At 37.2% G+C, this 21,596-nt stretch overlaps 2 protein-coding genes across 8 annotated transcripts; both read left to right on the top strand.

Annotated features, from left to right (window-relative positions):
- The first annotated feature begins 887 nt into the window (after positions 1 to 887).
- Positions 888 to 5,232, top strand: trmt12 (tRNA methyltransferase 12 homolog). The gene is made up of 7 exons (XM_015029141.1): positions 888 to 1,064; positions 1,185 to 1,350; positions 2,096 to 2,291; positions 2,893 to 3,043; positions 3,109 to 3,218; positions 3,763 to 3,920; positions 4,774 to 5,232. The coding sequence occupies exons 1-7, from the start codon at positions 1,012 to 1,014 to the stop codon at positions 5,140 to 5,142; spliced, it is 1,203 nt and encodes a 400-aa protein (XP_014884627.1). The 5' UTR covers positions 888 to 1,011; the 3' UTR covers positions 5,143 to 5,232.
- A 1,988-nt stretch (positions 5,233 to 7,220) lies between these two features.
- On the top strand, positions 7,221 to 20,386 carry LOC106945446 (synaptotagmin-like protein 4). 7 transcript variants are annotated; one of them, XM_015029133.1, is made up of 18 exons: positions 7,221 to 7,540; positions 7,618 to 7,711; positions 8,732 to 8,920; positions 10,325 to 10,540; positions 11,160 to 11,269; positions 11,340 to 11,439; positions 11,545 to 11,712; positions 12,526 to 12,628; positions 12,718 to 12,808; positions 12,878 to 12,972; positions 13,730 to 13,822; positions 14,131 to 14,297; positions 14,631 to 14,733; positions 15,612 to 15,773; positions 17,603 to 17,708; positions 17,783 to 17,891; positions 18,671 to 18,879; positions 19,707 to 20,386. In XM_015029133.1, the coding sequence occupies exons 1-18, from the start codon at positions 7,459 to 7,461 to the stop codon at positions 19,853 to 19,855; spliced, it is 2,346 nt and encodes a 781-aa protein (XP_014884619.1). In that variant the 5' UTR covers positions 7,221 to 7,458; the 3' UTR covers positions 19,856 to 20,386. The 7 variants fall into 7 exon arrangements, with proteins under 7 accessions (XP_014884619.1, XP_014884620.1, XP_014884621.1 ...); XM_015029134.1 differs by having other exon boundaries at positions 7,221 to 7,569; positions 7,662 to 7,711; XM_015029135.1 differs by having other exon boundaries at positions 7,222 to 7,540; positions 7,663 to 7,711.
- Positions 20,387 to 21,596: the final 1,210 nt, after the last annotated feature.

Below are 21,596 nucleotides of genomic sequence, written 5' to 3'. Positions count from 1 at the left end.
TTTGCTCAAACGATGCTAATTTGTTAAAATGGTCCAGTCAAAGTCCAGACCTAACATTCAATCTAGATCCCATGAAAACAGCAATCAAAAATGTGGTTATTTGGAAAAAGTATAAAGTAAATTTTGGTATTTTGGAGACTAAAATTAAAAAATAAAATAACACAAATAAATAATTTAAAAGGAAAAATATCAGGCATAAGAAAGACTTTTCCAAATCAGTATTTTTGCTATATAGAACTTATGAAAATAATATTTACAATAGGTAATATTAAATGTTATATATGACAGACTTAAATACTTGCAGGAACAATACATAGAGTTTAATGTATCTTCTTGATCTTAAAAAGGTTTAGCAGATAGAAAATATCATTAAAACAATAAAGCTTGTGTACAAAGAGGAAGTCTGACTTGAACATAATTGTTGTCTCACTGGTCAAGAATATGTAATCTTTACCAGGTTCTGAGATTATTTAAATATATCCGCGATCTGTGCTTTTACTTCAGTAAATTAAAGTAGTACTCCTCTTACTTGTGTAGATTTTTTCGGTATTCTACCACTTACTTGAGTAACTTTTTTGGGGAGAAAAACTTCCTGTTAAGTAAAATGTCTAGATAGTTTTGAGTAGGTTTTATGTCATGAACCAGATCATATCACACTTTGGATTTAAAACAACACTTTGTCGCCATCTACCGACATTAACGAGAAATTGTCTATTTTTAATTACTTCTTGCTGTTTCAACTTCATGTAATTCATTCTCAGTTTTGTTTTCTGTCCCAAAAGTAGACAAATAAAGCTTCAATTGATAAAATATAACATTTTATATTTTGCAAAGCAGCAAAACATGGGACCAGCTAATAGCAAATAACAAGCGGTTTGTCCGTCCTTCACAACAATCCGACTGGAAACAAAAGCTTGATCAATGGCAGGTACCCCATTGGCTGCATATAGCGTTTTACTAACTAATGAGACATTTAAAGTAAATCCAAAGTATTTATTTAGTTGCTCATAAATGGATGGTGTACCTTGTCTCCGTGTGTCTTGTTGTCAGGCACAGCAGTTCAGGTAAGGATCTGTTTACGGCGAAAGCCGTTAGCTTAGTAAGCTAGCAGGCAGCAGAAAGAAACTGGTAGAGCGTCAGAAGTTTATTGTGTTTTTAAATAACGTTTCTTTTTTATTATGCAGGATGTATCTCCAGTCCAGGGGGATGTTCGACCGGAGTTTTAGCTTGGTTAAACAACCAGACGGGACAGTCCTCCTTCCTATTTCACCATCCTGCCTCTCACAGCTGGATCTGCAGTCTCTCAGAAACACTTTGACTCCAGATGTTTGTGACTTCACCTGGAGTCAGGTAGCTACCGCCAACTTCAATCCCTCATTTAAATGTTAGGATTTCTGTTGTGTTTAGTATCAATGGCGATCAGATGGAATGCAGTTAACTGCAAAGTTTTAAAAACTTAAAATTAATATTTGCACACCTGCTACAAACTATTTCACTGATCATGTGGCTGCAAGCATAAAGCCTAACATAAAGCATTTATTAATTAGTTATTTTGATTTTTAAAAAAGTGCTAGTTTCACTGACAGATTATTTCACTTGTAACATGAAGAAAATGTCTGATTAGTGAAATAATCTGCTAGTAGAACTAATACTTTTAATAAATATTAAGCAAATATTGACCTTAAAAAAAGCTTGCATTTTTTGCTGAAAGGTTAATTTTCAGAAACAAACAAATTACCATTACAGGAAAAGCATTTATTCAACGTCATCGGTGGCTATCCTAACTAACCTAGCGTTTACAACAGGCTATGCTTCTATAGCATAGCAAACAGGAAGAGGGAGGGGATGAGCAGCGCCACACGGAGGATGATTGACAGCTCTAAGCCCTGCCTACTGACTCTGATTAGTTGTTTCTAGTTAGCACTAGAAACACTAGGAGAAGGCAGAGGAGCTCTACTTTTTCACAGATTCCGTCTCATAAAACTGTCATGACATGGTGACAGTTTCAACAAAAATATAAAAACATATTTTTGTTTTATAAAAGTTACATCCTGGAGCTTTAAGGTGTTTAGAATCTCTCTTTTTCTCTCTCTAGTCTCCACAGTCAAAAAAGGAGAAGGGAAGGAAAGCTGGAAGTAAACTGGAGAGAACCATCCAGGAGTTGTTGGAGTCTCAGGGTGAAAGATGGATGGAGGAGATGAGGAGCGATCTTCCTCGGAGCTTCCAGAGGCATGGAGACCTCGTCCTGCTGGGCGACAGCTGCTTTACTCTGCCGATATGGAATAAAATAGGTACCACCTCATTCACTTTAGTACAAACTGTAGAAAATTTGTTCATTTCGAATGTCCATCTCCGGGTGACTCTGAACCCATCCAATCACTGAACGGACGCCTAGAACAGGTAAATGTGCCAAAACTTTCTCCAACTTAGCAGAAACAAAACTAAGTTATCTTTCTAGAGTCAACACACAGCTTCAGTTATTACAATTAGAAACTACTAATAAGGCCTGAAACCGGGGAGTAGTGATGAACTCTGGCCTGAAACTTCAGATCCACATAAAGACAGTCAGCCTTCTATCATCTGAAGAACATCTCCAGGATTAAAAGACGATCAGCGCGATCTAGAAAGCATTCAGCTTCTATGCCCCACAATTCTGGAACAAACTTCCAGAAAACTGCAACACAGCTGAAACACTGAGTTCCTTTAAATCCAGACTAAAACCCAGCTGTTTAGAGTTGCTTTTGATTATAATCAATGAAACATTAATCAAAATTTTGATGTGTAACGATGACAAAATATGTTTGTCCAATTCTTTTCTTCTATTCTTTTGAACTCCCTTGCTGCTGAAATGTGTTACACAAATAAACGTTATTGATTGATTGGTTTCTCTAGGCGATCAGTTATGGAGTGCAGTGACCAAAGAGCTGAGGGCGAAGCGGCTTGCAAAGATGAGTCGAATATCCAGGGATGGGTTCAGGTCTCCTGTGGTGACGATGCTGCTGGGCGACAACAGCTGGGTCAAGCATGTGGACAATGGCATCAGGTGCATATATATATATATATATATATATAGACATGCTCTTAATGAATAATGTGTTTTTGTTTCAGTTATGAGTTTGATGTTACCAGATGCATGTTCTCAGCCGGGAACATCACAGAGAAGCTCCGTGTGGCCGGATTTGACTGCAGAGGAGAGACTGTGGTCGACTTATATGCAGGTAATAAAAGATCAATGTGTTGGTCAGGGCTGGGAGATTAATCAATTTTATCAATCAGTCAAAGTTTTGGTTCTTTAAGATTAAGCCTGTTGCAATAAACAATAAATCAATTAATCGCATGATAAATTAGAACAAGTTCAATAATTTGCATTTACATCATTTATTGTTTTTCTCTTTTCTCTCTTTCTACAGAAAAGTGGATGATAAAAGTCTTCAACTAGCGCTTTATTTGAAGGACAATGTAGTTTACAGAAACTTCATAATTAATTTTGTTTTGTTCCAGTTCCAGTGTTAAATGTTCATTAAAATTCAACGTTATTACTTGAAAATGGTCTCAAAACAATATTTTTATTTATTGCAGTAACTTCTGGGACATTATATCGTCCAGCAAAACTTGACATGCTTATTGAAGATTTAATTTTTGGAAAATTAGGATTTTTTTTCTCCTTTGGTTTCTATAGTTCAGAGTGATGTCAACATTAAGAATAAATGTAATTATTCTGGCATTCTGTTGTGTAATCGTCCCATTTTTGCCTCCTGTCAGGTATTGGCTACTTCACTCTGCCATATTTGGTTCATGCGAGGGCCAGCCATGTTCATGCCTGTGAGTGGAACCCTGACGCCGTCGCTGCTTTACAGAAAAACCTGGAAGTAAACGGGGTGCCAGAGCGCTGCACCATCCACCCAGGAGACAACCGTCAAGTAAAGACTCTTCATTTGGCTGGTCTTATTTTTAAAAATGTGTCCAACATAGCTGAATCAAATGACCGAATTTCCTCATCAGCCATTCATTTGCTTCAGCTGAGTTGGAGAAAAAGAAGCATGTAAAGGACGGGCAACCGCTACAGCTCAGCTCAGTACCACCCCCTAGTGGTACTACTGGGAAACACAATGTGACTGAGTCGGAACAATTAACTTTTTTTAAACATTGATATATAATCTAACATAATATAATGATTAATATATATTTATGTTTTTTTTCCCCATTTAGATAATTTTCAAATTATATATTTTTTTAATTACAGAGTCAAGACTTAATAAAATGTATTTATTCATTCATTTATTGGTATGATTTTTAAAATATTTTTTATTTGTAGAATTATTTTAAATTTAAGTAGTTGTTTGGCATCCCATATACAAAGTATCAGTGGGTGTTTATTGCATCGTATATAATTTATAATGAAAAATTTATTTTAATAAGAATTTTGATTTATTGTCGTCTCAATAAAAAATAATAAATGATAGTATTATCAGAAATATTATTTTTTCAACAGGATGTAGGGGCTTGTTTTAAGTTAATAACTCTGAAAAAATACCAGTTCATTTATAACATGGGAAAAATGTCTTATTATAATCAGTGTAACTAGCACTTTTCCATCAATATTAAGGAATTATTATTATTATTATTACTTAAAACAAACTGCCATTTCTTGTTAAAATGTTACTTGTAAGTTAGTTTTGTCTTATTTCAAGTGTACTAAAATATTTGCCCTGGAAAATACAAAAATACTGAGTAAGATTTTATGTTTTTACCTTTGTTTTCTTTTCTTCCCAGGTTCAGCTGTGTAATATCGCCGACCGGGTGAACCTGGGTCTCATCCCGACCTCTGAGGACGGCTGGCCCGTAGCGTGTCGGCTGCTGAAGAAGACGACCGGCGGCGTTTTGCACATTCATCAGAACGTCACCTCTCCTTTACTGAACGCTGCTGCTGGCGACGCCGCTCCTCAAAATCTTTCTGCAAAGAACGCTGACAGAGAGGTGTGGCGGGCCTGGGCCAGTGACACCGCAGACCGAATAACTTCTCTGTTCAAGGACCTCAGTGGTGCATCATGGGTAATAAATATCCAGCACATAGAACATGTGAAGTCTTATGCGCCTCATGTGCACCATGTTGTGCTGGACTTGGACTGCAGACCGAACTGAATTAACACTGAAACAATATTCCTGCTGCTTTTATTCCCAGGAATAAATAAAAGAAGGCTGCAGGGTCGAAAACACTTTTATTTAACCCCATCAGGCCTGGTTTATGTTTTTCTGGTGAGCTAAAAACATTTTACCCACCTGGGTTTTACTCATGTTACACTGCAAAAACACAAAATCTTACCAAGTAATTTTGGTCTAGTTTCCAGGTCAAATATCTTACATCACTTGAAATTAAATTATTTACTTTGAAAGAGTAAAATATCGAAGAAAAAATGTTTTATTGTTAAGAAAACAAAAGAAAATACATAATAATCAAACTTGAAACTTGTTGTTTTTGAAGTGTACTAAGATATTTGCACTAGAAAAGTTCTTGGTAAGATTTTTTTTAGACCTGTCATGACACCAATTATTGTTGAACGAGAAATTGTCCCAGACTTTATTGTAATAAACGATAATATTGTTGTTTTGAGACCATTTTCAAGTAAAAATGCAATAACACACTATCAAAGATCAATAAACTTTAAATCAAAATGAATATTTAACACTGGAATTGGAAGATATTTTAAATTTCCAAAATAAACAAACAACAGAAACAACAAATTCAATTAATTATGAAGTTTCTGTAAACAAAATTGTCCTTTAAAAAAGAGGCCAGTTGAGACAAAAACACGAGACTGAAGATTTTAACATCCAGTTTTTGGTAGAAAGAAAAGAGAAAAACAATAAATTATGAAAATGTAAATAATTGACATTGCTTTAATTTATCATCTGATTAATTGATTAATTGCTCATTGCAATAGGCCTGTGTTTTTGAAGTGTAAGCACAGAAACAAAAGGAACAAAACACAAAACAGCCAAGACCAGACATCTCTACATTTTATAGCAATTAAAGCAAGTATGAGTTTATGAAAAAATATATTATAAAATAATTTTGAAATCACAAATTGGCCATAAAATACTTAGAAACTTTTTTCTCTGCAGGGTTATTCTAAACAATTAAGCGTTTGATCATATAGTCAAAATAACTTAAAATCCTATCACTTGAAATAGTTTTCTAGCCTACCGTGAAAATAAATGTATATATTTGATGGAAAACAGACACTTTTCCCCTTCATACATGCTTGTCTTTTCTGATGTTATTGATTAATAAGAAACTAACCAGTAACAAACATCATACAAATGATAAATTCAGTGATTCAGCACAAAGTCTGCATCAGATTTTCTGAAAAGAGCTCTCCTCAAAAAGCATCAAACTTTAATCAGAACTAGAAGTGAATCTGCTAAAAAAAAACATTGAATTATTTGACAAATTTCTCATTCATGAATATTTAAATTAGTTTAAGGTATCACTGTGAACTAAAGGAAGTGAAAGGAGAATCAGTCCTCCATATAGACAATTCCCTGCATGTTTTTATTAGTGTGGATGTAATGTGAATCACATGCTGAGACCCTCACAATAATCCTATCTGAGCTCGGTTGGGTAGATGAGGGAAGATTTGCTCCCAAAAAAGGGATTTTTCTTCTCGATAATCTGCAAAAGCAAAAAGTCAAAGTTGTTTTAAAGAAAAAAATGAAGCTTTGTTGGTAGCAACATTCTGAACATATCAATATTGATTATTTCTGGTTACAAAATAGTTTATACTGATCAATATTGCTGCTAAACTGTGACTCCTTTCCTCTCTTTACTTCAAATTGGGACTGACTTTCCTGAAATGCTTATTTTATTTTTAACATTTTTATTTTAAATGTAATGTATAACTCATTTTTAAAAAATGTGCCAACAGACACTGGTTAGATTTGAAAATTTTACAGATTTCTTGAAATTGAGCTGTTGTCTTACAGCAACAGTCTTCAGTCAGAGGCCTCTTCAGGGTCACTGCAAGACTGACTGCTACTGAAAGCTCTTCCTGCACACAGCAAAGACTCTCTGAAGACACTTGGATACAAATTTGGGGGAAAATAAAGTATCTTTGAATTACTTTATCTTTATTGAAATTATTTTGATTACATAAAACTTTAACGAAAAGATGAAAATCAAAAGAAAAAGGGAAAAATGTTAAATGAACATTAAATTATTTCCATTCTTTCAGGAGCTTTAAACGTTTTGTGGGAACTAAGGGAAAATTGAGCTCTTCCCGTTCCAACTTATTAGCCAAAAGGAAGAAAAAGAGCTGGGATATGAGGAAAAAACGGTTAATGAGCCGATTTTTCCACATTCAGCGTTTCATTCTGTGGTAAACGGAGCAAAAGAAACGCACCTGTCATGGAAAGGCTCCCCGACCCGAGTGCTGCAAACTTTCCTTTATCTTCCGGGCAATGGTTCGGATCCCGCAGGGCAGGAAGAAGACGAAAACAACACCAGGCATTGGAGCAGGGAGGAATATTAATCAGTCTAGAGGTGCGGTTTGGACCGTGGCGGTGAAACAGGCTGAGTGAAGCCTGCCGGATCGTCTCATGGTTTCTGTATTTTTACAGCTCTTCATCGTTTTTTCTATTATTTCCTGTCTCTGTCTCTCACAGTAACCCGAGTCAACGCCGACAGCGGACTGGTGTCGACTTTTACCAACAGGTGTGTGTAATTCTCACTAACTAGATACTTTTAGACACTTTCGTGTAACTGTGTTTCTATGCGACTCAGACCAGTCTGTAGTCGTCGTTAATGTGGGTAGTTGGTGTAACTTGCGCTGCAGTTTGAGGCTCTTAACGTAACTTACGTCAACGTCCGACCGTTGGTTCGGTTAACGGCTAACGGTGGGCTTCATTAAACGGGCTTTAATCGCCAGATTTCATACATGTTTAACCTAAACTGGCCGAGTTTTAAAGACCGTCTGAGCGTTGTAGTCACTTGCGAGTTTAAATCTGTTCTTATTTGCATTATCTACTTGCCAATAGTTTTATTAGACTTGCATATACATCGTGGTGAACCTTGATAAACTTTATTAGCAGCAGTTCTCCTTGTCTTTTGTTACAATCACCAGTTCCTGGTAGAGTTTTTGTCACACAGAAGTTGCCCTACAGGTGCTGTTTAACTGTTGGCATTCAAACTATGAGGAAAAAGTTGCCTGGGTTATTCCAGCAATGTTTCATTTTGCTTTAAGGTAACCTAGAATTTAAATGAAGCTCTTATTTGAGATGGGAATGTGGCATACTATAAAACTGGTGTTGAGTTTGAACAAATGATCCGCCCTGCTCTCTGAGTCTTTTTACAGGGTGGGAACCCTCCATGATGGCCAAGTTCATGTTGTTTCAGCCTTCATTAATCAAAACATTTAACCCCAGCAGAGGATGTCTGTGGGATATTTAAATCCTCCTGCTTCTTTTTAAGCATTTGTTTTGTTTTTTTTAGGTGGGGAACTGCATGTCGTTATCCTTTTTCAGAATTTCTGACTGAATTGCTGTGGGAAAATATGTCTACATCAAGATTTACTCAAATACCTTTTTTTATTATTTGAAATGCAGTTTTAATCTTCATGGCATGGCATGAAGCATTCGGTCCATTTGGTTTTTCTGAGTTTTACAAATGAGCCACATCCTGCTGAGTTGAGCTGTCGAGCACTGCAGAAACTTTCTACTGGTATCTTGAATGCAGGCTCCTTGTGTCGATGTGCCATCCATTAAGTCGACCCAGTTCTTCTGAGCTGACCGATCTTAAAGACATGATGCCAGAGGCTCCTGATTTGATCAACCTGGGCTTCCTGTCCGATTCGGAACAGGAGCTTATCCTGGAAGTGCTGCGTCGGGATGAGGAGCTGAGGACGGTGGAAGACAAACGAGTACGGTGAGAAGAGACCAGAGAGTACCAAAACATGCTATGTTTTAATGGCCAGGAGATTTAAACGTTGGGGTTCCCTTAATTTTATGCTCCTCTTATGACACAGTAAGTTATGTTTTAAAGATTGCCATGAAAATATTTTACATCAGTGTATTTGCAAGCACTATGACTAACTTCTGTCTTTAGCTGGGTTAGCTTACCGTTTTCAAAGCCGTAAATAGTAGTTTTAGCTTTTAAAAGTCCGAAAAAAGATGGAAATGTTTATCTTTTTACATCCCGTCTATGCAAAGTAGGTTGTGTTGCAATATGTATGCAAATTGGTAGGGTTTCAAAAATACTTTGACTAGGGAGGAAACGATAACATTAAATTCTGACAGGATTTTAACGCCAGAAAGTTGAAACATTTTAAGAAACTAAATTAAGTGCAATTGTCTTATTTGACACATTTTGTGAAAGGAAAATTATTCCTTCCCTTCCACTCTTCTCATTATTTTTCCATCCATTTTGCAATCATCTTTTTATTTCTCCATTCATTTTTCCATCCGTCTATCTATTATTTCACCAATTTTAATCACTTAATGGCTACATTTTGGTTGTCTTTATTCAGTAATAACATTCACACTGAAGAGTGCCGGCTTCATTGCAGACTGGTAGCATTTAGGATGGTGCTTAATGCTACATGAGCCTTTAGGTAGCAAAAGAAGATCCATCAAATTTGTGTGCTCTCTTTTGCTGGTGCATCTTTTCCTTCCACTCAACTTTCTTTCAATATTCCTGGATACATAACTCTGTGAGCAACAGGCTTCTTTAGCAGTGACTGTTTACTGCTGCGTCTTCTGGAGCATTAATGATGCAATGTCTGGTCAGTAGTTTTTACCTGTGAAGACAGTGTCTAAGCTTTACAGGTGTTTTTATTTACCGTATTTCATGGTTCATGTCCATTGGTATGAATTAACATTTAACACGTCAGTGAAAACATGAGTCATAAAGAGGAAAAAGCATGGACCATAAGAACCAGAACCAGCCAAACTATGAAAAAAAGTGCTATTTATATTCTGGAAAATATGGAAACTATTGGTGTGAAACTGAGTTTTCTCTATTTAACTTTAAATTTAGACACAGAATTTTGGATTTTTATTATGTGTAAACCACAATGACCACATTAAAAGGCTTGGAATATTTTAGTGTATAATGAGCTTTGCTTTCTGATGTTGACCAGAAATATTAAACTTTTTCATGCACAACATTCACATTTTTTCAGATGCACTTGTATTCTTTGTATTGTTTTGTTTTTTATTCTTAACTTTTCCAGTTGCATTTTCTTTATTGAAAGCACATGTACAGTATACCTGAGCTCCCTGCCTGCATTAATGCTCAGGTGAAGTGGTGGTTGTTGGTTATTTATCTCAGGAAGCTGAAGTCGGAGTTGCTGGAGGTCAAACGGAAAGGGGCCAAGCGCGGCGGTGAAAGTTACGGCGAGCGGAGCTGTGGCCGTTGCCAGGAGCCTCTGAGTCGCCTGTCGGTTTTCTCCAACCAGTGTAAAATATGCAATCACTACGTGTGCCGAAACTGCCAAGCAGTCCTGCCCAATGGATCCTGGCTGTGCAGCGTGTGTATCAAAGAAACGTAAGACCGGTTTGGTTCCCTCATCCTTGCATATCTGCCGTCGTTGATATTGCTGCATTTGTTCAAAACGACTTAAAATTTTAAAGACTTGAGTGAATTTGTAAGTTGTTTTTTTATTATTATTATTATTTGTTGCGTTTTGAATGAAAATGCCTCCATCCTTTCTGCCATTGATTTAAATCCGTGGTGTCCAACCAAAATCCCCAATCTGAAAATATTCAGGGTCCAAAATCTTTTCTCTGTTTTTTCCTAGATTACAAATGCCAAAATATTATTGCCATTTTTCTGTTTTACCTGCACAATATTAAGGCAAACGTAAAATATTAAGTTTGCAGTTATTTTATTTTTTGGACTTATTTTCCATTTTAAAATGTTTTTAGTTTACTGCCAGCAATGAAAGTAAGATTTTTATTTTACAGTCTTTACTGTATTTGGCTAAATGTAAAGACATGCCAAGGTCTGTTTTTGAAGGGAACTGACATCGATTCTTTTTTTATTATTATTATTCAGAAGTTGTGTCACCAGCCCCTGCTGCCATATATCCAAATAAATATTCATGGCTAGTGTGTATAAAGTCCTGTTTCCACACTCCTCTGAATGTGTTTGTAATAAATTTCAGGGACGTAAAGAAGAGGACAGGCGATTGGTTCTACGACCAAAGAGTTAATCGTTTCTCTATGAATCCTGGGCATGACCTCGTGAGGGTCTCCCTGAAAAAGAGACCACCAGGTTAGTTAAGACAGGAACCAGACATGAGCTTCAGTGGTTCTGATCCTAACAGTTTGTTTTATTCTTATAGCGAGGAAACGTGAAACAGCAGGAGAAAAACTCTTGAGAACTGCAGTTCTTCCCAAACCAGCGCCTCTGCCCAGACAGAAAAATCCGCCCGTTGACGCAGAGTGAGTCTTCTTCATTCTTACGGTTTTCTGAAGGATTAGTGTGAGCTTTCTCACAACGCACAGGAAGGAATATTTCACAACTATTTGTTACATTTTCATTGACAGTCAGTCAAGTGAGCATTCAGGATCTATTGCTTCAAGGGAATCTCTTGAACCAAAGGATAATGTTTCTGCAAAGCCTCCCTGCAGTGACACAGAGTCTGCAGAAAACGTCAGTATCCTTAGCGTTAAAACCAAGACTGAATCCGGCCGGGCAACTCCTGAGCAACCGAGGTAAATTCACAGTTTAACACTGTTTAGACTCGCCTTTAAATAAAAAGTGAAGTGGAAACTGAAACCGTAACTCGTATTATTTACATGTACTTTATACTGTTTCCCTGAAATTATCTTTATTTGACAAAATTCAAAGATTTAGCAATCAATTCAAGCATATGTGACCATTTTACCAGTGATGTATAGAAATAGAGATGAATAACTAGAGGTGCACCGGTTTATCAGGCAGCCGATCTCCTTAATTTTGGGAGATCAGAGATCGGCCGATATTTACATGTGTAGCTGATCTTATCTGCCTCGGCGAAGGTTTAAAAATGAACCACCATCCTCTTCTGCTCTCCCATGAGAGGTTTGACTGACAGATCAGCCCATCATGTCTGCCCATTCAGTTAACATGGTCACCTCACTGTAGGCACCAACTTTATTGTTATATTTAATTAAATTTCAGACAAAAAAAATCAGGTCAGTCTTTTTCAAGATCAGTAATTGGTGATCAGCCAGAAAACTGCAACCGGTGCTAAAAATAATCACGGCTTTTTTTAAATGAGTGAATGGGAGTTGAATTATAAGAACAACTCCAGTTTGAACTACAGAACATTTCCAAACTCTCACCTGAAGTAAGGTTTAATTTCTGGAATGTCTTGGTAAGTTTTAAGTTCAGCGACGTTAATTATTTTTCAAACTAGAAGCGGAGCTCACAAATCTCAGGATTGTTGGTCAGATATTTATTTCTCTTGTTTTGTGTGTTTTGAGCAGCAGAATAAAGCTGCACATTTCCAAAGCGTTTCTTTCAGTAGATGTGTTTTCCTGCAGAGCTCGCAGCTCCGTCCCCTCCAGCCCAGCAGGCTCCAGTCCGATGGCGCCGGGCAGAACGGACGTTGTAAGAACTGAAAGCGGCAGCTCAAACACCAGCTCTGTAAGGACTTTTACTTCAGTCTTAAGTGATTGTGTTTTTATGCATGTGTGTATATTTTTTCATAATGCTTTACCATTTTTGTCCTGAAGGCTCCGGATGTGAAATCCCGCAACGCGAACTCCGACCTGGACGTTGAACGACTCTTCAAGAAAAGCGTCAAAATAGACCCAAAACCCAAAGGTTGTTAATCCCATTTAGAAAAACTGTTATTTTATTATATCTACCTAACTTCTGTTTTTATTCTATTAGAATGTTTATCAACACTTGACTTGCGTGATGGTGGTGAGAAACCAGAGGCTTCGATGGGCAAGCGGAGCCGCTCCGTTCCAGGCTTGGACATTCAGGTAAGTGGTGAATATTATCGTTTATTTATAGAATCATTATTGTATCATTTCTTTCTGGTTCTGATCGGGAATCTCTGTCTGTGATGCAATCTTTTAAAATGCCTTTACTGGGACAGTGGAGTACTTGACTGGGTTTGGATGTTTCCACTTTTTGCTCATGCTTCATTATTGCATGTACTGACCAGGCCTGTCATGGTAACAAATTTTACTGGATGATAAATTGTCCCAGAAGTTATGGTGATAAATGATAATATTGTTATTTTGAGACCATTTGCAAGTAATGTAAGGGTAATGGCATAATAATGGAAAAACAAATTTTCTCAAAGATCAATAAACTTAAAGTCTGATGAACATTTAAAACTGGAACTGGAAGACATTTTAAATATCCAAAATAAATAAACAAAACAACAGAAACGAATAAAATTAATTATGAAGTCTCTGTAAGCAAAAATTATCCTTTAAAAAACAACAAAGCTAGCTGAGACCAAAACTGAAGAGTTTTATCATCCAGTTTTTGGTAGAAATAGAGAAAAGAGAAAAACAACAAATCATGCAAATGGAAATTGAGTTTGTTTTAATTTATCAAATGTAATCTTGTCTGTGATGGATTTTCCATAATGGTGAAACATACGTGACCAGAAAAATTCAAACTTTACCCGATTGAACCTGGATCACTGCAGCTGCTGTTGACATTATGATGAACTCGGCTTTATAGTGTGACTGTTGTGTTTATTTAAATGTTTTTATGACCACACAGGAGGATGAGGAGGAGGAGGAAGATATTGACCGTTTGGTCAGCTTTCATAAAATGTCGATGGCCAGAAGTACCTCCAGTCTGCAGAGTTCAAAGGTATCAATGCTCTGACATTTCTTACAGCAGGCGCAGCTGATATCAGCTAATCTACATGAGCATCTTTAACCTCAGGATTTCCTGCCTCCAGTTCGGAAATCCTGAGCTCATCTAGAACGCCAGCTTACTCAGTTTTGGTACGAATTATCTTAAAGAAAATGGCAAATTTTTGCATGTTTAAACAGAATTTGGATAATAAGAAAACACTATTAGTCCTTTAGGAAATGTCTGAGCAGCGGTTATCCAAAAATCAATGTTTGCTTTAAAATGCAGACATTATTACCGACTCTTAACGTCTGTTTGTGCAGAGCATGACGAGTATTTACAGTGAATCCGGAGACTTTGACAGCGTGGAGGTGAGCGGCGACGTCGTCTTCTCTCTGAAGTACGATGAACACACACAGAGCCTCCATGTGTTCATCAAGCAGTGCAACGGTCTGGCCTACGCCGATGCATCGCGCCTGGTTTCCAACCCGTGAGTGTTAAACTTCCAGCTGTACGACACAGAAACTGTGACGAATAAAATCCTGGACTTGTTGAGCAGCAGGATTGATGGTCTCTGCGTTTTTGATGTGCAAACACGCCTCAGCGACGTTTCCACAGCTTTGATCAGTTTAGATAAGAGGCTGTTCTGTTTACACAAGCTCGATTCTTGCATCCCTCTGGTGATTAGCTGAGCTTCACAGGAAATTGTATGTTAACATTCACCTCAGCATTTAGTCAGGAAATGCTGCAGAAGACCAGCAGTTGTTCCTTGGAAAAACCTAAACTTTCATCCTTTTTTCTCCCTCTTTGTTTTGTGTTTCAGTTATGTGAAATGTTACCTGCTGCCAGACAAATCACATCAAAGCAAGAGAAAAACCAGCATCAAGAAAAACACCATCAACCCCGTCTACAATGAAACTATAAAGGTGAACTTTGCATTTTGGCTTAAAGAAAACTTCAGAGTTGGTTTTCTTGCACTGCTCCAAGTATTGACCGCACCCACTCTGACCCTGGGATCTGTGTTTACTTTGCAGACAAGTACAGCTATTGTCAAATATTGATTTTTGGTCCTGCTTTCAGTGGAGGCAGCTGAAACACAAACAGAGCAGCTTACATGGAAATTAGTTGAAATATTTGATAGGAATAGTTGTTTAATATGCAGTCATTTTGAATTTTAGGTACAAGTTGAGAAAATTTAAATTTGTTTTGTTTTTCGCTCATGATCTTTATCATTACGCCTCCACCAGTCGAGCCTTTACAGGATGTCCACTCTTCCTTAAAAAGTCTTAAATTTGTGTATAAAATGTTAAGGCCTTAAAATGTCTTAGATTAATTTTAAAAATGCAAGTTGGCCTTAGATTCATCAGTCTTGTATGTATATTATTATTTTCTCTCAGACTTTTCTTATACATTTTTTGTGTTCCACTGTTTTTAACTAAACTGATGTGATCCCCATTTCAAAAAGTTTGTATTGCCTGTTGGCTGGACGATGTTCATCTTTGCCATTAGCTCTTGCTAACTGGTACATTGCTGCTTGAAGAAGCAGGGCACCGTTCCACTTTAATCTGCTTATTTTTATATTCATTATACATCTGTCAAGTTTCCTGTTTGGCAAGAAAGCTGACTAGCCTCACTGTATCCAAATCTACCTAATGGTATAAATAAAGTTGATTTAAAATATGATTTTTCTTTTTGTACATGTCTGTCTTGCTACAGGTATTAAATTTCACTGTTAAATGTCTTGAATTGGAATGTGTGACACCTTCAGAAACCCTCCTTTAATTATCTGATTTTTGCTGTCCAGTACTCCATCGTCCGTTCTCAGCTGGTCAACCGCTGCCTGATGATATCGGTGTGGCATCACGGTCGCCTCAGCCGTAACGCCTTCCTGGGAGAGGTGCAGGCCGCTCTGGACTGCAGAGACCTGGAGTCAGGACGCGAGGAACAAATGGCTCTCATGGCAAAGGTAGACTAAAGAGACGATTCTGTCCTGAAACGAGGTTTTCTGGTGGATGATGGGTGTTTTCTGTGTAGTTTATATCCTACCTGTTACCAGAACATCTGAGGGGAAAACAAAGCTTACAGAAAATGTGTGTAGGTACTAATATCTCACAGAACCTGGAGTTTGGAAACCAGATTCTTCCTTTGTTTTCTAAGGTTGGTCTAAAGCTGACCTGCTGGCCACAAGCCTTTATTTGGGCTTCCTACACAGTCTGGAAAGTTACAGAATTTGATCTAAAATCTTTTATAGATGAGCACCAATCAGGAGAAAGCGTTGTATTTTTCCTCCTTGGTAGAAATATTTTTACCAGTAGTTTTGGTCTAGTTTCTGAAGTGTCCTTCCACACAAGTAACTTTTCAACAAGATACCAGGGCTTGTTTTTAATTAGTAATTTCTTAATTTTGAGAAATGAGAGAGTACTAGTTCCACTGGCAAATTGTTTCACTTATAACTAGTACTTTTTAAGGAATTATTGACTTGAAACAAGCTGTTTAGCTAAAAGTTGTTTGTAAGTTTTATCTTATTTAAAATGTACTAAGACATTTGCACTAGAATTAAACAAAATTATCTAGTAAGATTTTCTGTTTTTGCCGTGTATCTCGTCTAAATGTTGTATCCCTCCACCAGCCTTTCAGTCAGTTCATCCTTCCATCCAACCTTTTTTGGTTTATTCACCGGCCCATTAGTCCTCCTATCTGCTCATTTCTACATGTTTACATGTATAGAAATATTTGCCATGAACTTTTTGTCAAGGTTTTTACTGAAGAAATGGGAAGGAACTCTAGAAATCTGAGTTTGGAAAAGTCTAGAATAATCTTAAATGTGTGAAAACCTGGTATAGTTATTAATCTGTTAAATATCACTAAGCTGTTTCCCTTTTCACCTGAGGTTGTAAGTATTATAATTTATGCAGGCATTAACTTTTTTATTAAGAGGCATCATCAGAAGAGATTTCATATTACTGATGATTTAGTAACCAGTAGTTTTTTCATAAATGTCCCTGAAATAAGATTTTCCTGCCATTAGTCCAAAACTGCCTGCAGCCATAATCTGTCTTGGAAAATATTTAAAATTACAGGCCACTTTTAAAGACATTTATACTGGAGCGCATTGAAGGTTTCTTTGTGGTAAATTTTACCTCAGATAGTTATGAGTGTCTAAAAGTTTGAGGTTTAAACTTAATTTCTCAGTAAATGCAGCACCTTCAGTCTGTGTCTGTGCTGCTCGTTCGTCACTGATGTGGCAGAAACATTGATCAGCAGCAGCAGCAGCTGAATAATGGAGCCAGCAGAGAAATGTGATGTTTTTAAAACAGGAGACAGTCCAGTTGCTCTTCCTCCCTACTTTTAGTCAGAGACCAGCAATACCTGCAATCAAGCTCAAGTTGAACTTTTTATTTTTAACAAAATCCCAAATAATTTCTCACTTCTCATCCAACCCTTTTTATTCCTTGGACCACAGTCTGCTTTGGAAATAAATCTTTTAATTATAATGTAATATAATAAAAACAAATCTAATCTTTTATAGGTTTTAAATGGCTGCATTTCTTTTTCTTACTGAGATCTTCATTTGTCCAGTTGAGAAACTGCTTTGTGACGTCGGATGAATATTTCACATATATTTAACTGTTACAACACATCAGCTAAAGCCATGAAATCATTAATATGTTTTAGTGTGAGTATATTTCTGCTTTAACGTAGTAACTGTACCAGCTGAGCCACACAGTCCTGATGAACCTTGTTTTGTTTTTTGGTCATATTCATGTTTTGGTTCCTAAATGTTTCCTTTAACAGACGGGGTCGGCTGTGCCAGCTTCACCGTTTGCTCAGTACAAAGGAGAGCTGGTGATCTCACTGAAATACGTCACGCCCAAAAAGACGACCGCAGAGAAGGTCAAAGGTAACGTCTCAGAAACCAGCTTTCTGCCATGCACTTTAAAACTCTTCCCATCAGTTTTTGTTTCTTATTTTCAGGTAAAAAAGCGCCGCCTGTGGAAAGTGGAGAGCTGCATGTCTTGATTAAAGAAGCGAAGAACCTGATGGCAATGAAAGCCGGAGGAACATCTGACAGCTTTGTGAAAGGGTGCGTCACACGCCTCAGGAAGGGAACTGACATCGATTCATTATTGATCCCACTTATCGATTCTCATTGAGCTGGGAAATAAACTCTTTAATTCAAAATATGCACCATGATGTATTCGATTAAAGCAAAATGAAAACTTGCTTAAAGAATAAGAATCCCTCTGTCAAACATTTTAACATAACATGCAACTTTCTGCACATCAACAGTTTTTGTGCTTTTAATATAACGAACGAGCCTCATCTGAAAATATATTCTAATTTATTGAATGTGACTGAATGTTGGAGATTATTCGTTCAGTGTGGCGCTAACATTAACACAATAATGTGGAGGAGTTTAACGTTACCTGGGACTTTTACAGCAGAAGACGCTGTGGTCAGAGAGTCGCCGCTGTTGCTAAGCAACGTATCAAACACTTTCCATTCGTACAAGTCAGCTCCATCTGTGTGGTGAACTGTTTGAGGATGATGGAGGTATTTACTCCTTTCATTGCGATTAAAGTTCTGACCATGTTCCAACCAGCCATAGTTTTGTCTTTTTTTGAGAAATATAAAGATATTTTGACGCCATCTTGGATATTTTCTAATTTAAAATACGAAGCATGTGCAAACTGTCATCAAGCAAATGCGTTACAGGAACCAATAAGTGGATTCGTTAAGCAGGCGGCTTAATGGATCCAAGAAACTGAACTACTGTGAACGGATTCCCATCCTTATAGTCGCTTTAACGACATTTATTGAAACATTTCTTAATTTACTGGGTTTGTATTTGTGGCTCTCCAGGTACTTGTTCCCGTCTAAGGCGAAGAGCACAAAGAGAAAGACCGACATCGTGAAGAAGAACCTGAACCCCCAGTATAACAGCACGTTTGTGTACAAAGAGCTGAGTCTGGAGCAGCTGAGAGAGATGTGCCTGGAGCTGACGGTGTGGGACCGAGAGGCCATGCTGAGCAACGAGTTCCTGGGGGGAGTCCGCCTCAGCTCAGGAAAACGTAAAAAACTGATGTTTCTGTTTTCAGCTCGAAAATCTAAAAATACCAACTTCATCAGGTTAATCAGATTAAGTGTTGTCAGGGTGTAAAACTGGAATGGTAACAAATCCTGATTCATACTAATAGATGAACAGCATTTTAAAGGGGCAGTATTATGTAAAATTTACTTTATTTTAGCTTTAAATTATGTTATTTTCTCATCAAAAACATACCTGGAGTGTTTCCTTGATTCTCTCATGCTTGAGAAATCCTTTAATCTCCATGGCAACCATTCAGCTGTGCAAAATGCCTGGGTGGACTTGGCACCACCCTCAAGGCGCAGCTCCACCTCCGAGCCACAGTTTTCAATCTTCTGATCTTTCCCCAAATCCTTCAGACTAGCCAGCAGCATTTGGCAAACACCTGGTGGAGCTGCACTTCTGCTGAGCTCATTATACAAACTACTTCTCAGTTCAACACTGGTAAAAACGTAATCGAGGAGCAATGTTGTGAAGAGACGGAGGCTCAGTTGTTACAGTTGTTAAATTGCAAAGTAAACCTTATGAAAATCCTGTTTATTCCAAATGACTTAAAATTACAACTGAAGGTAGCGTAGTTACTTGATGGTGCAATAAAAACAGATAAAAATGTCATTTTAATATTTAAAGATGAACTCTTTATTTCCACATAATGGAAAGAACTTTGTATGTAGGTCTTAATTTTCCAGGTTGGTTTACTGTAAGATCATCACTACTTCTCTTTTTTTCTCTCTTGTGTGAACATAATATGAGTCAAAGGAATTTTCCATCATGGATCATAACGGATGCCGTGTAATCTTCACACTGCAGGCTCTGTAAAAATAGGAAAAGAGGAAGTGGAGCTGGAGTCTGTGGGAGAGGAGATCAGCCTGTGGCAGAAGATGATGCAGTACCCCGACTCGTGGGCAGAGGGCACTCTTCCACTGCGTTCCTCAATGGGAAAGACGAAGGGTAAATGAGGGCAGAGCTGAAAATGATCTGATGTGATAAGCTCTGGCCTCAGAGACAAATGGGAGTCTGGATTCATTGGAGAAACCAAACTTATCTGACCAGAAGCTCGGTGCTGCAGTTTTACCGTCTGCTCACTCCTCCCTCTCTGTACGGGACTCAGCTTATTTCACCCACTCCTGATTGGTGTTACTATTGAAAATGCACCAAAGCATCACACTTAGTCACTTTTTCAAACTCTGACTGTATGTATTACTATTTAAAATCATGTAGGACACAGAAGTTTCTTAATTTTTCACGCTTGTCTTTATAATCGTTTACAGAAGAACACTATGAAGGAAAACCATTATAAACCGGTATTATGGAGGATTTCTGGGTTTGGATGAAAACCACCAATGTGCTTTATTCTTATTACTGTTATTTTTATAGAACTTCAATTAAAGGCCTTATTTTAATAAATTAAATAACTATAAGTTTAAGATTTTCTTTTTGGAGTGTTATCAGTCACATCTGTTGACCCAATAAAAGTTAAATCCATCGTGTTCTCGTCTCCACTTTTTTCTGTTTGCATCCAACTCGGCATGGAAACATTTAATTGACTTACAGTTAATTGTCGATTTGATTATTAGATTAATTCTAGTTCAAATCGATTAATAACGTCCGTTTTAGACATTCTCCTAGCGTTGCGGTTTGGCCACCGTCCAGCAGAGGGCGCGGCTGATCATTTTGAACCGGAGCTATTTATACAGAAACAATATGGCGGCTATTCCAGAACGGGAAGGGAAATACAATCCAACAGAGTCAGATGTGGGATGCAAAATGCACCTTTTAAGATTCCGTTTTGAAATATAAACACCTGGATATCGCTCATTAAGCCGTTATACGATAGTGCGACGTCAATTTCCCAAGAAGGTGAGGCTGTGCAGACAGAAAAACGGAGTAAAGGTAAAAAAAAAAAAAAAAGAAAATTAACATGATTAGCAAGGTTGTTGATTTTAAGGGCTGTCGTGAGTTAAAGCACTTCATGTAGCGAAATTTTAACATTTCTGTAAGATCAGCCAGACTTCCATATTCATCTCTGTTCATCAGCAACTTTTGCTTGACATATTTAATTATTTTTAATATTTTTATTTTTCACCAACCCTAGAGGTTGTTTTATATTTTACAAAATACGTCTAACCTTAATAATGTGAGAAAGGCACAATTTTCACGGGGTTTTTTTCTCAGTATTTAATACAGCTGACAAAATATTTTTATTTTCTAAAAAATGTAGCCATTTATGTTACAGGAAGACAGTCGGCATCTTGACAGAAAACTCAGATTTCTAAGAAGATGGCCGCTCCTTTAAAAAAATAACAGCGAAAAGAGAAGGAATTAAACTAAAAAATAAGATAATTAAGAAAAGATGCTGCTTGTCAAGTCATTAGTCAATTGATAAGATTAGTCAACTTTAAATTTATTAATAACTTGCATCCCTATGTCCACCTGGTCATTTTCCCTTTTCTAACATATCATTTACTGGTAAACTAGATTTTTAACTCTGGGATTTAATAGTTGAACATGACATTAAAGCAGAATAGGTTATTCTTGATTTCTTGCAATAAAAAATGTTATTTCATTATAAATTAGAACAGAATTTATTGATGTAAAGTAAAAATAAACTATTTTCCTGCCCCAGATGTTGGTTTATATTGAACAAACAGTACCAGCACTTCAGTCTTGTGTAACGACCCCATTTAAACATGAGGAGCT

The sequence above is a fragment of the Poecilia latipinna genome, unplaced genomic scaffold, assembly GCF_001443285.1.
Source record: "Poecilia latipinna isolate Pla-1442-1.1 unplaced genomic scaffold, P_latipinna-1.0 Scaffold145, whole genome shotgun sequence".
Lineage (NCBI taxonomy): Eukaryota > Metazoa > Chordata > Actinopteri > Cyprinodontiformes > Poeciliidae > Poecilia > Poecilia latipinna.
This window is presented reverse-complemented; position numbering and strand designations above follow the sequence as displayed.

Excerpts from the sequence above, each read along its gene's own strand:
- trmt12 (XM_015029141.1), top strand. The coding sequence starts at position 1,012 with ATGGATGGTGTACCTTGTCTCCGTGTGTCTTGTTGTCAGGCACAGCAG. Across the intron at positions 1,065-1,184 it reads TGTCAGGCACAGCAGTTCAG|GATGTATCTCCAGTCCAGGG; the intron begins GTAAGGATCTGT and ends TTTATTATGCAG. Across the intron at positions 2,292-2,892 it reads GCCGATATGGAATAAAATAG|GCGATCAGTTATGGAGTGCA; the intron begins GTACCACCTCAT and ends TGGTTTCTCTAG.
- LOC106945446 (XM_015029133.1), top strand. The coding sequence starts at position 7,459 with ATGGTTCGGATCCCGCAGGGCAGGAAGAAGACGAAAACAACACCAGGC. Across the intron at positions 12,973-13,729 it reads TTCCAGGCTTGGACATTCAG|GAGGATGAGGAGGAGGAGGA; the intron begins GTAAGTGGTGAA and ends ATGACCACACAG. Across the intron at positions 17,892-18,670 it reads TCTGACAGCTTTGTGAAAGG|GTACTTGTTCCCGTCTAAGG; the intron begins GTGCGTCACACG and ends GTGGCTCTCCAG.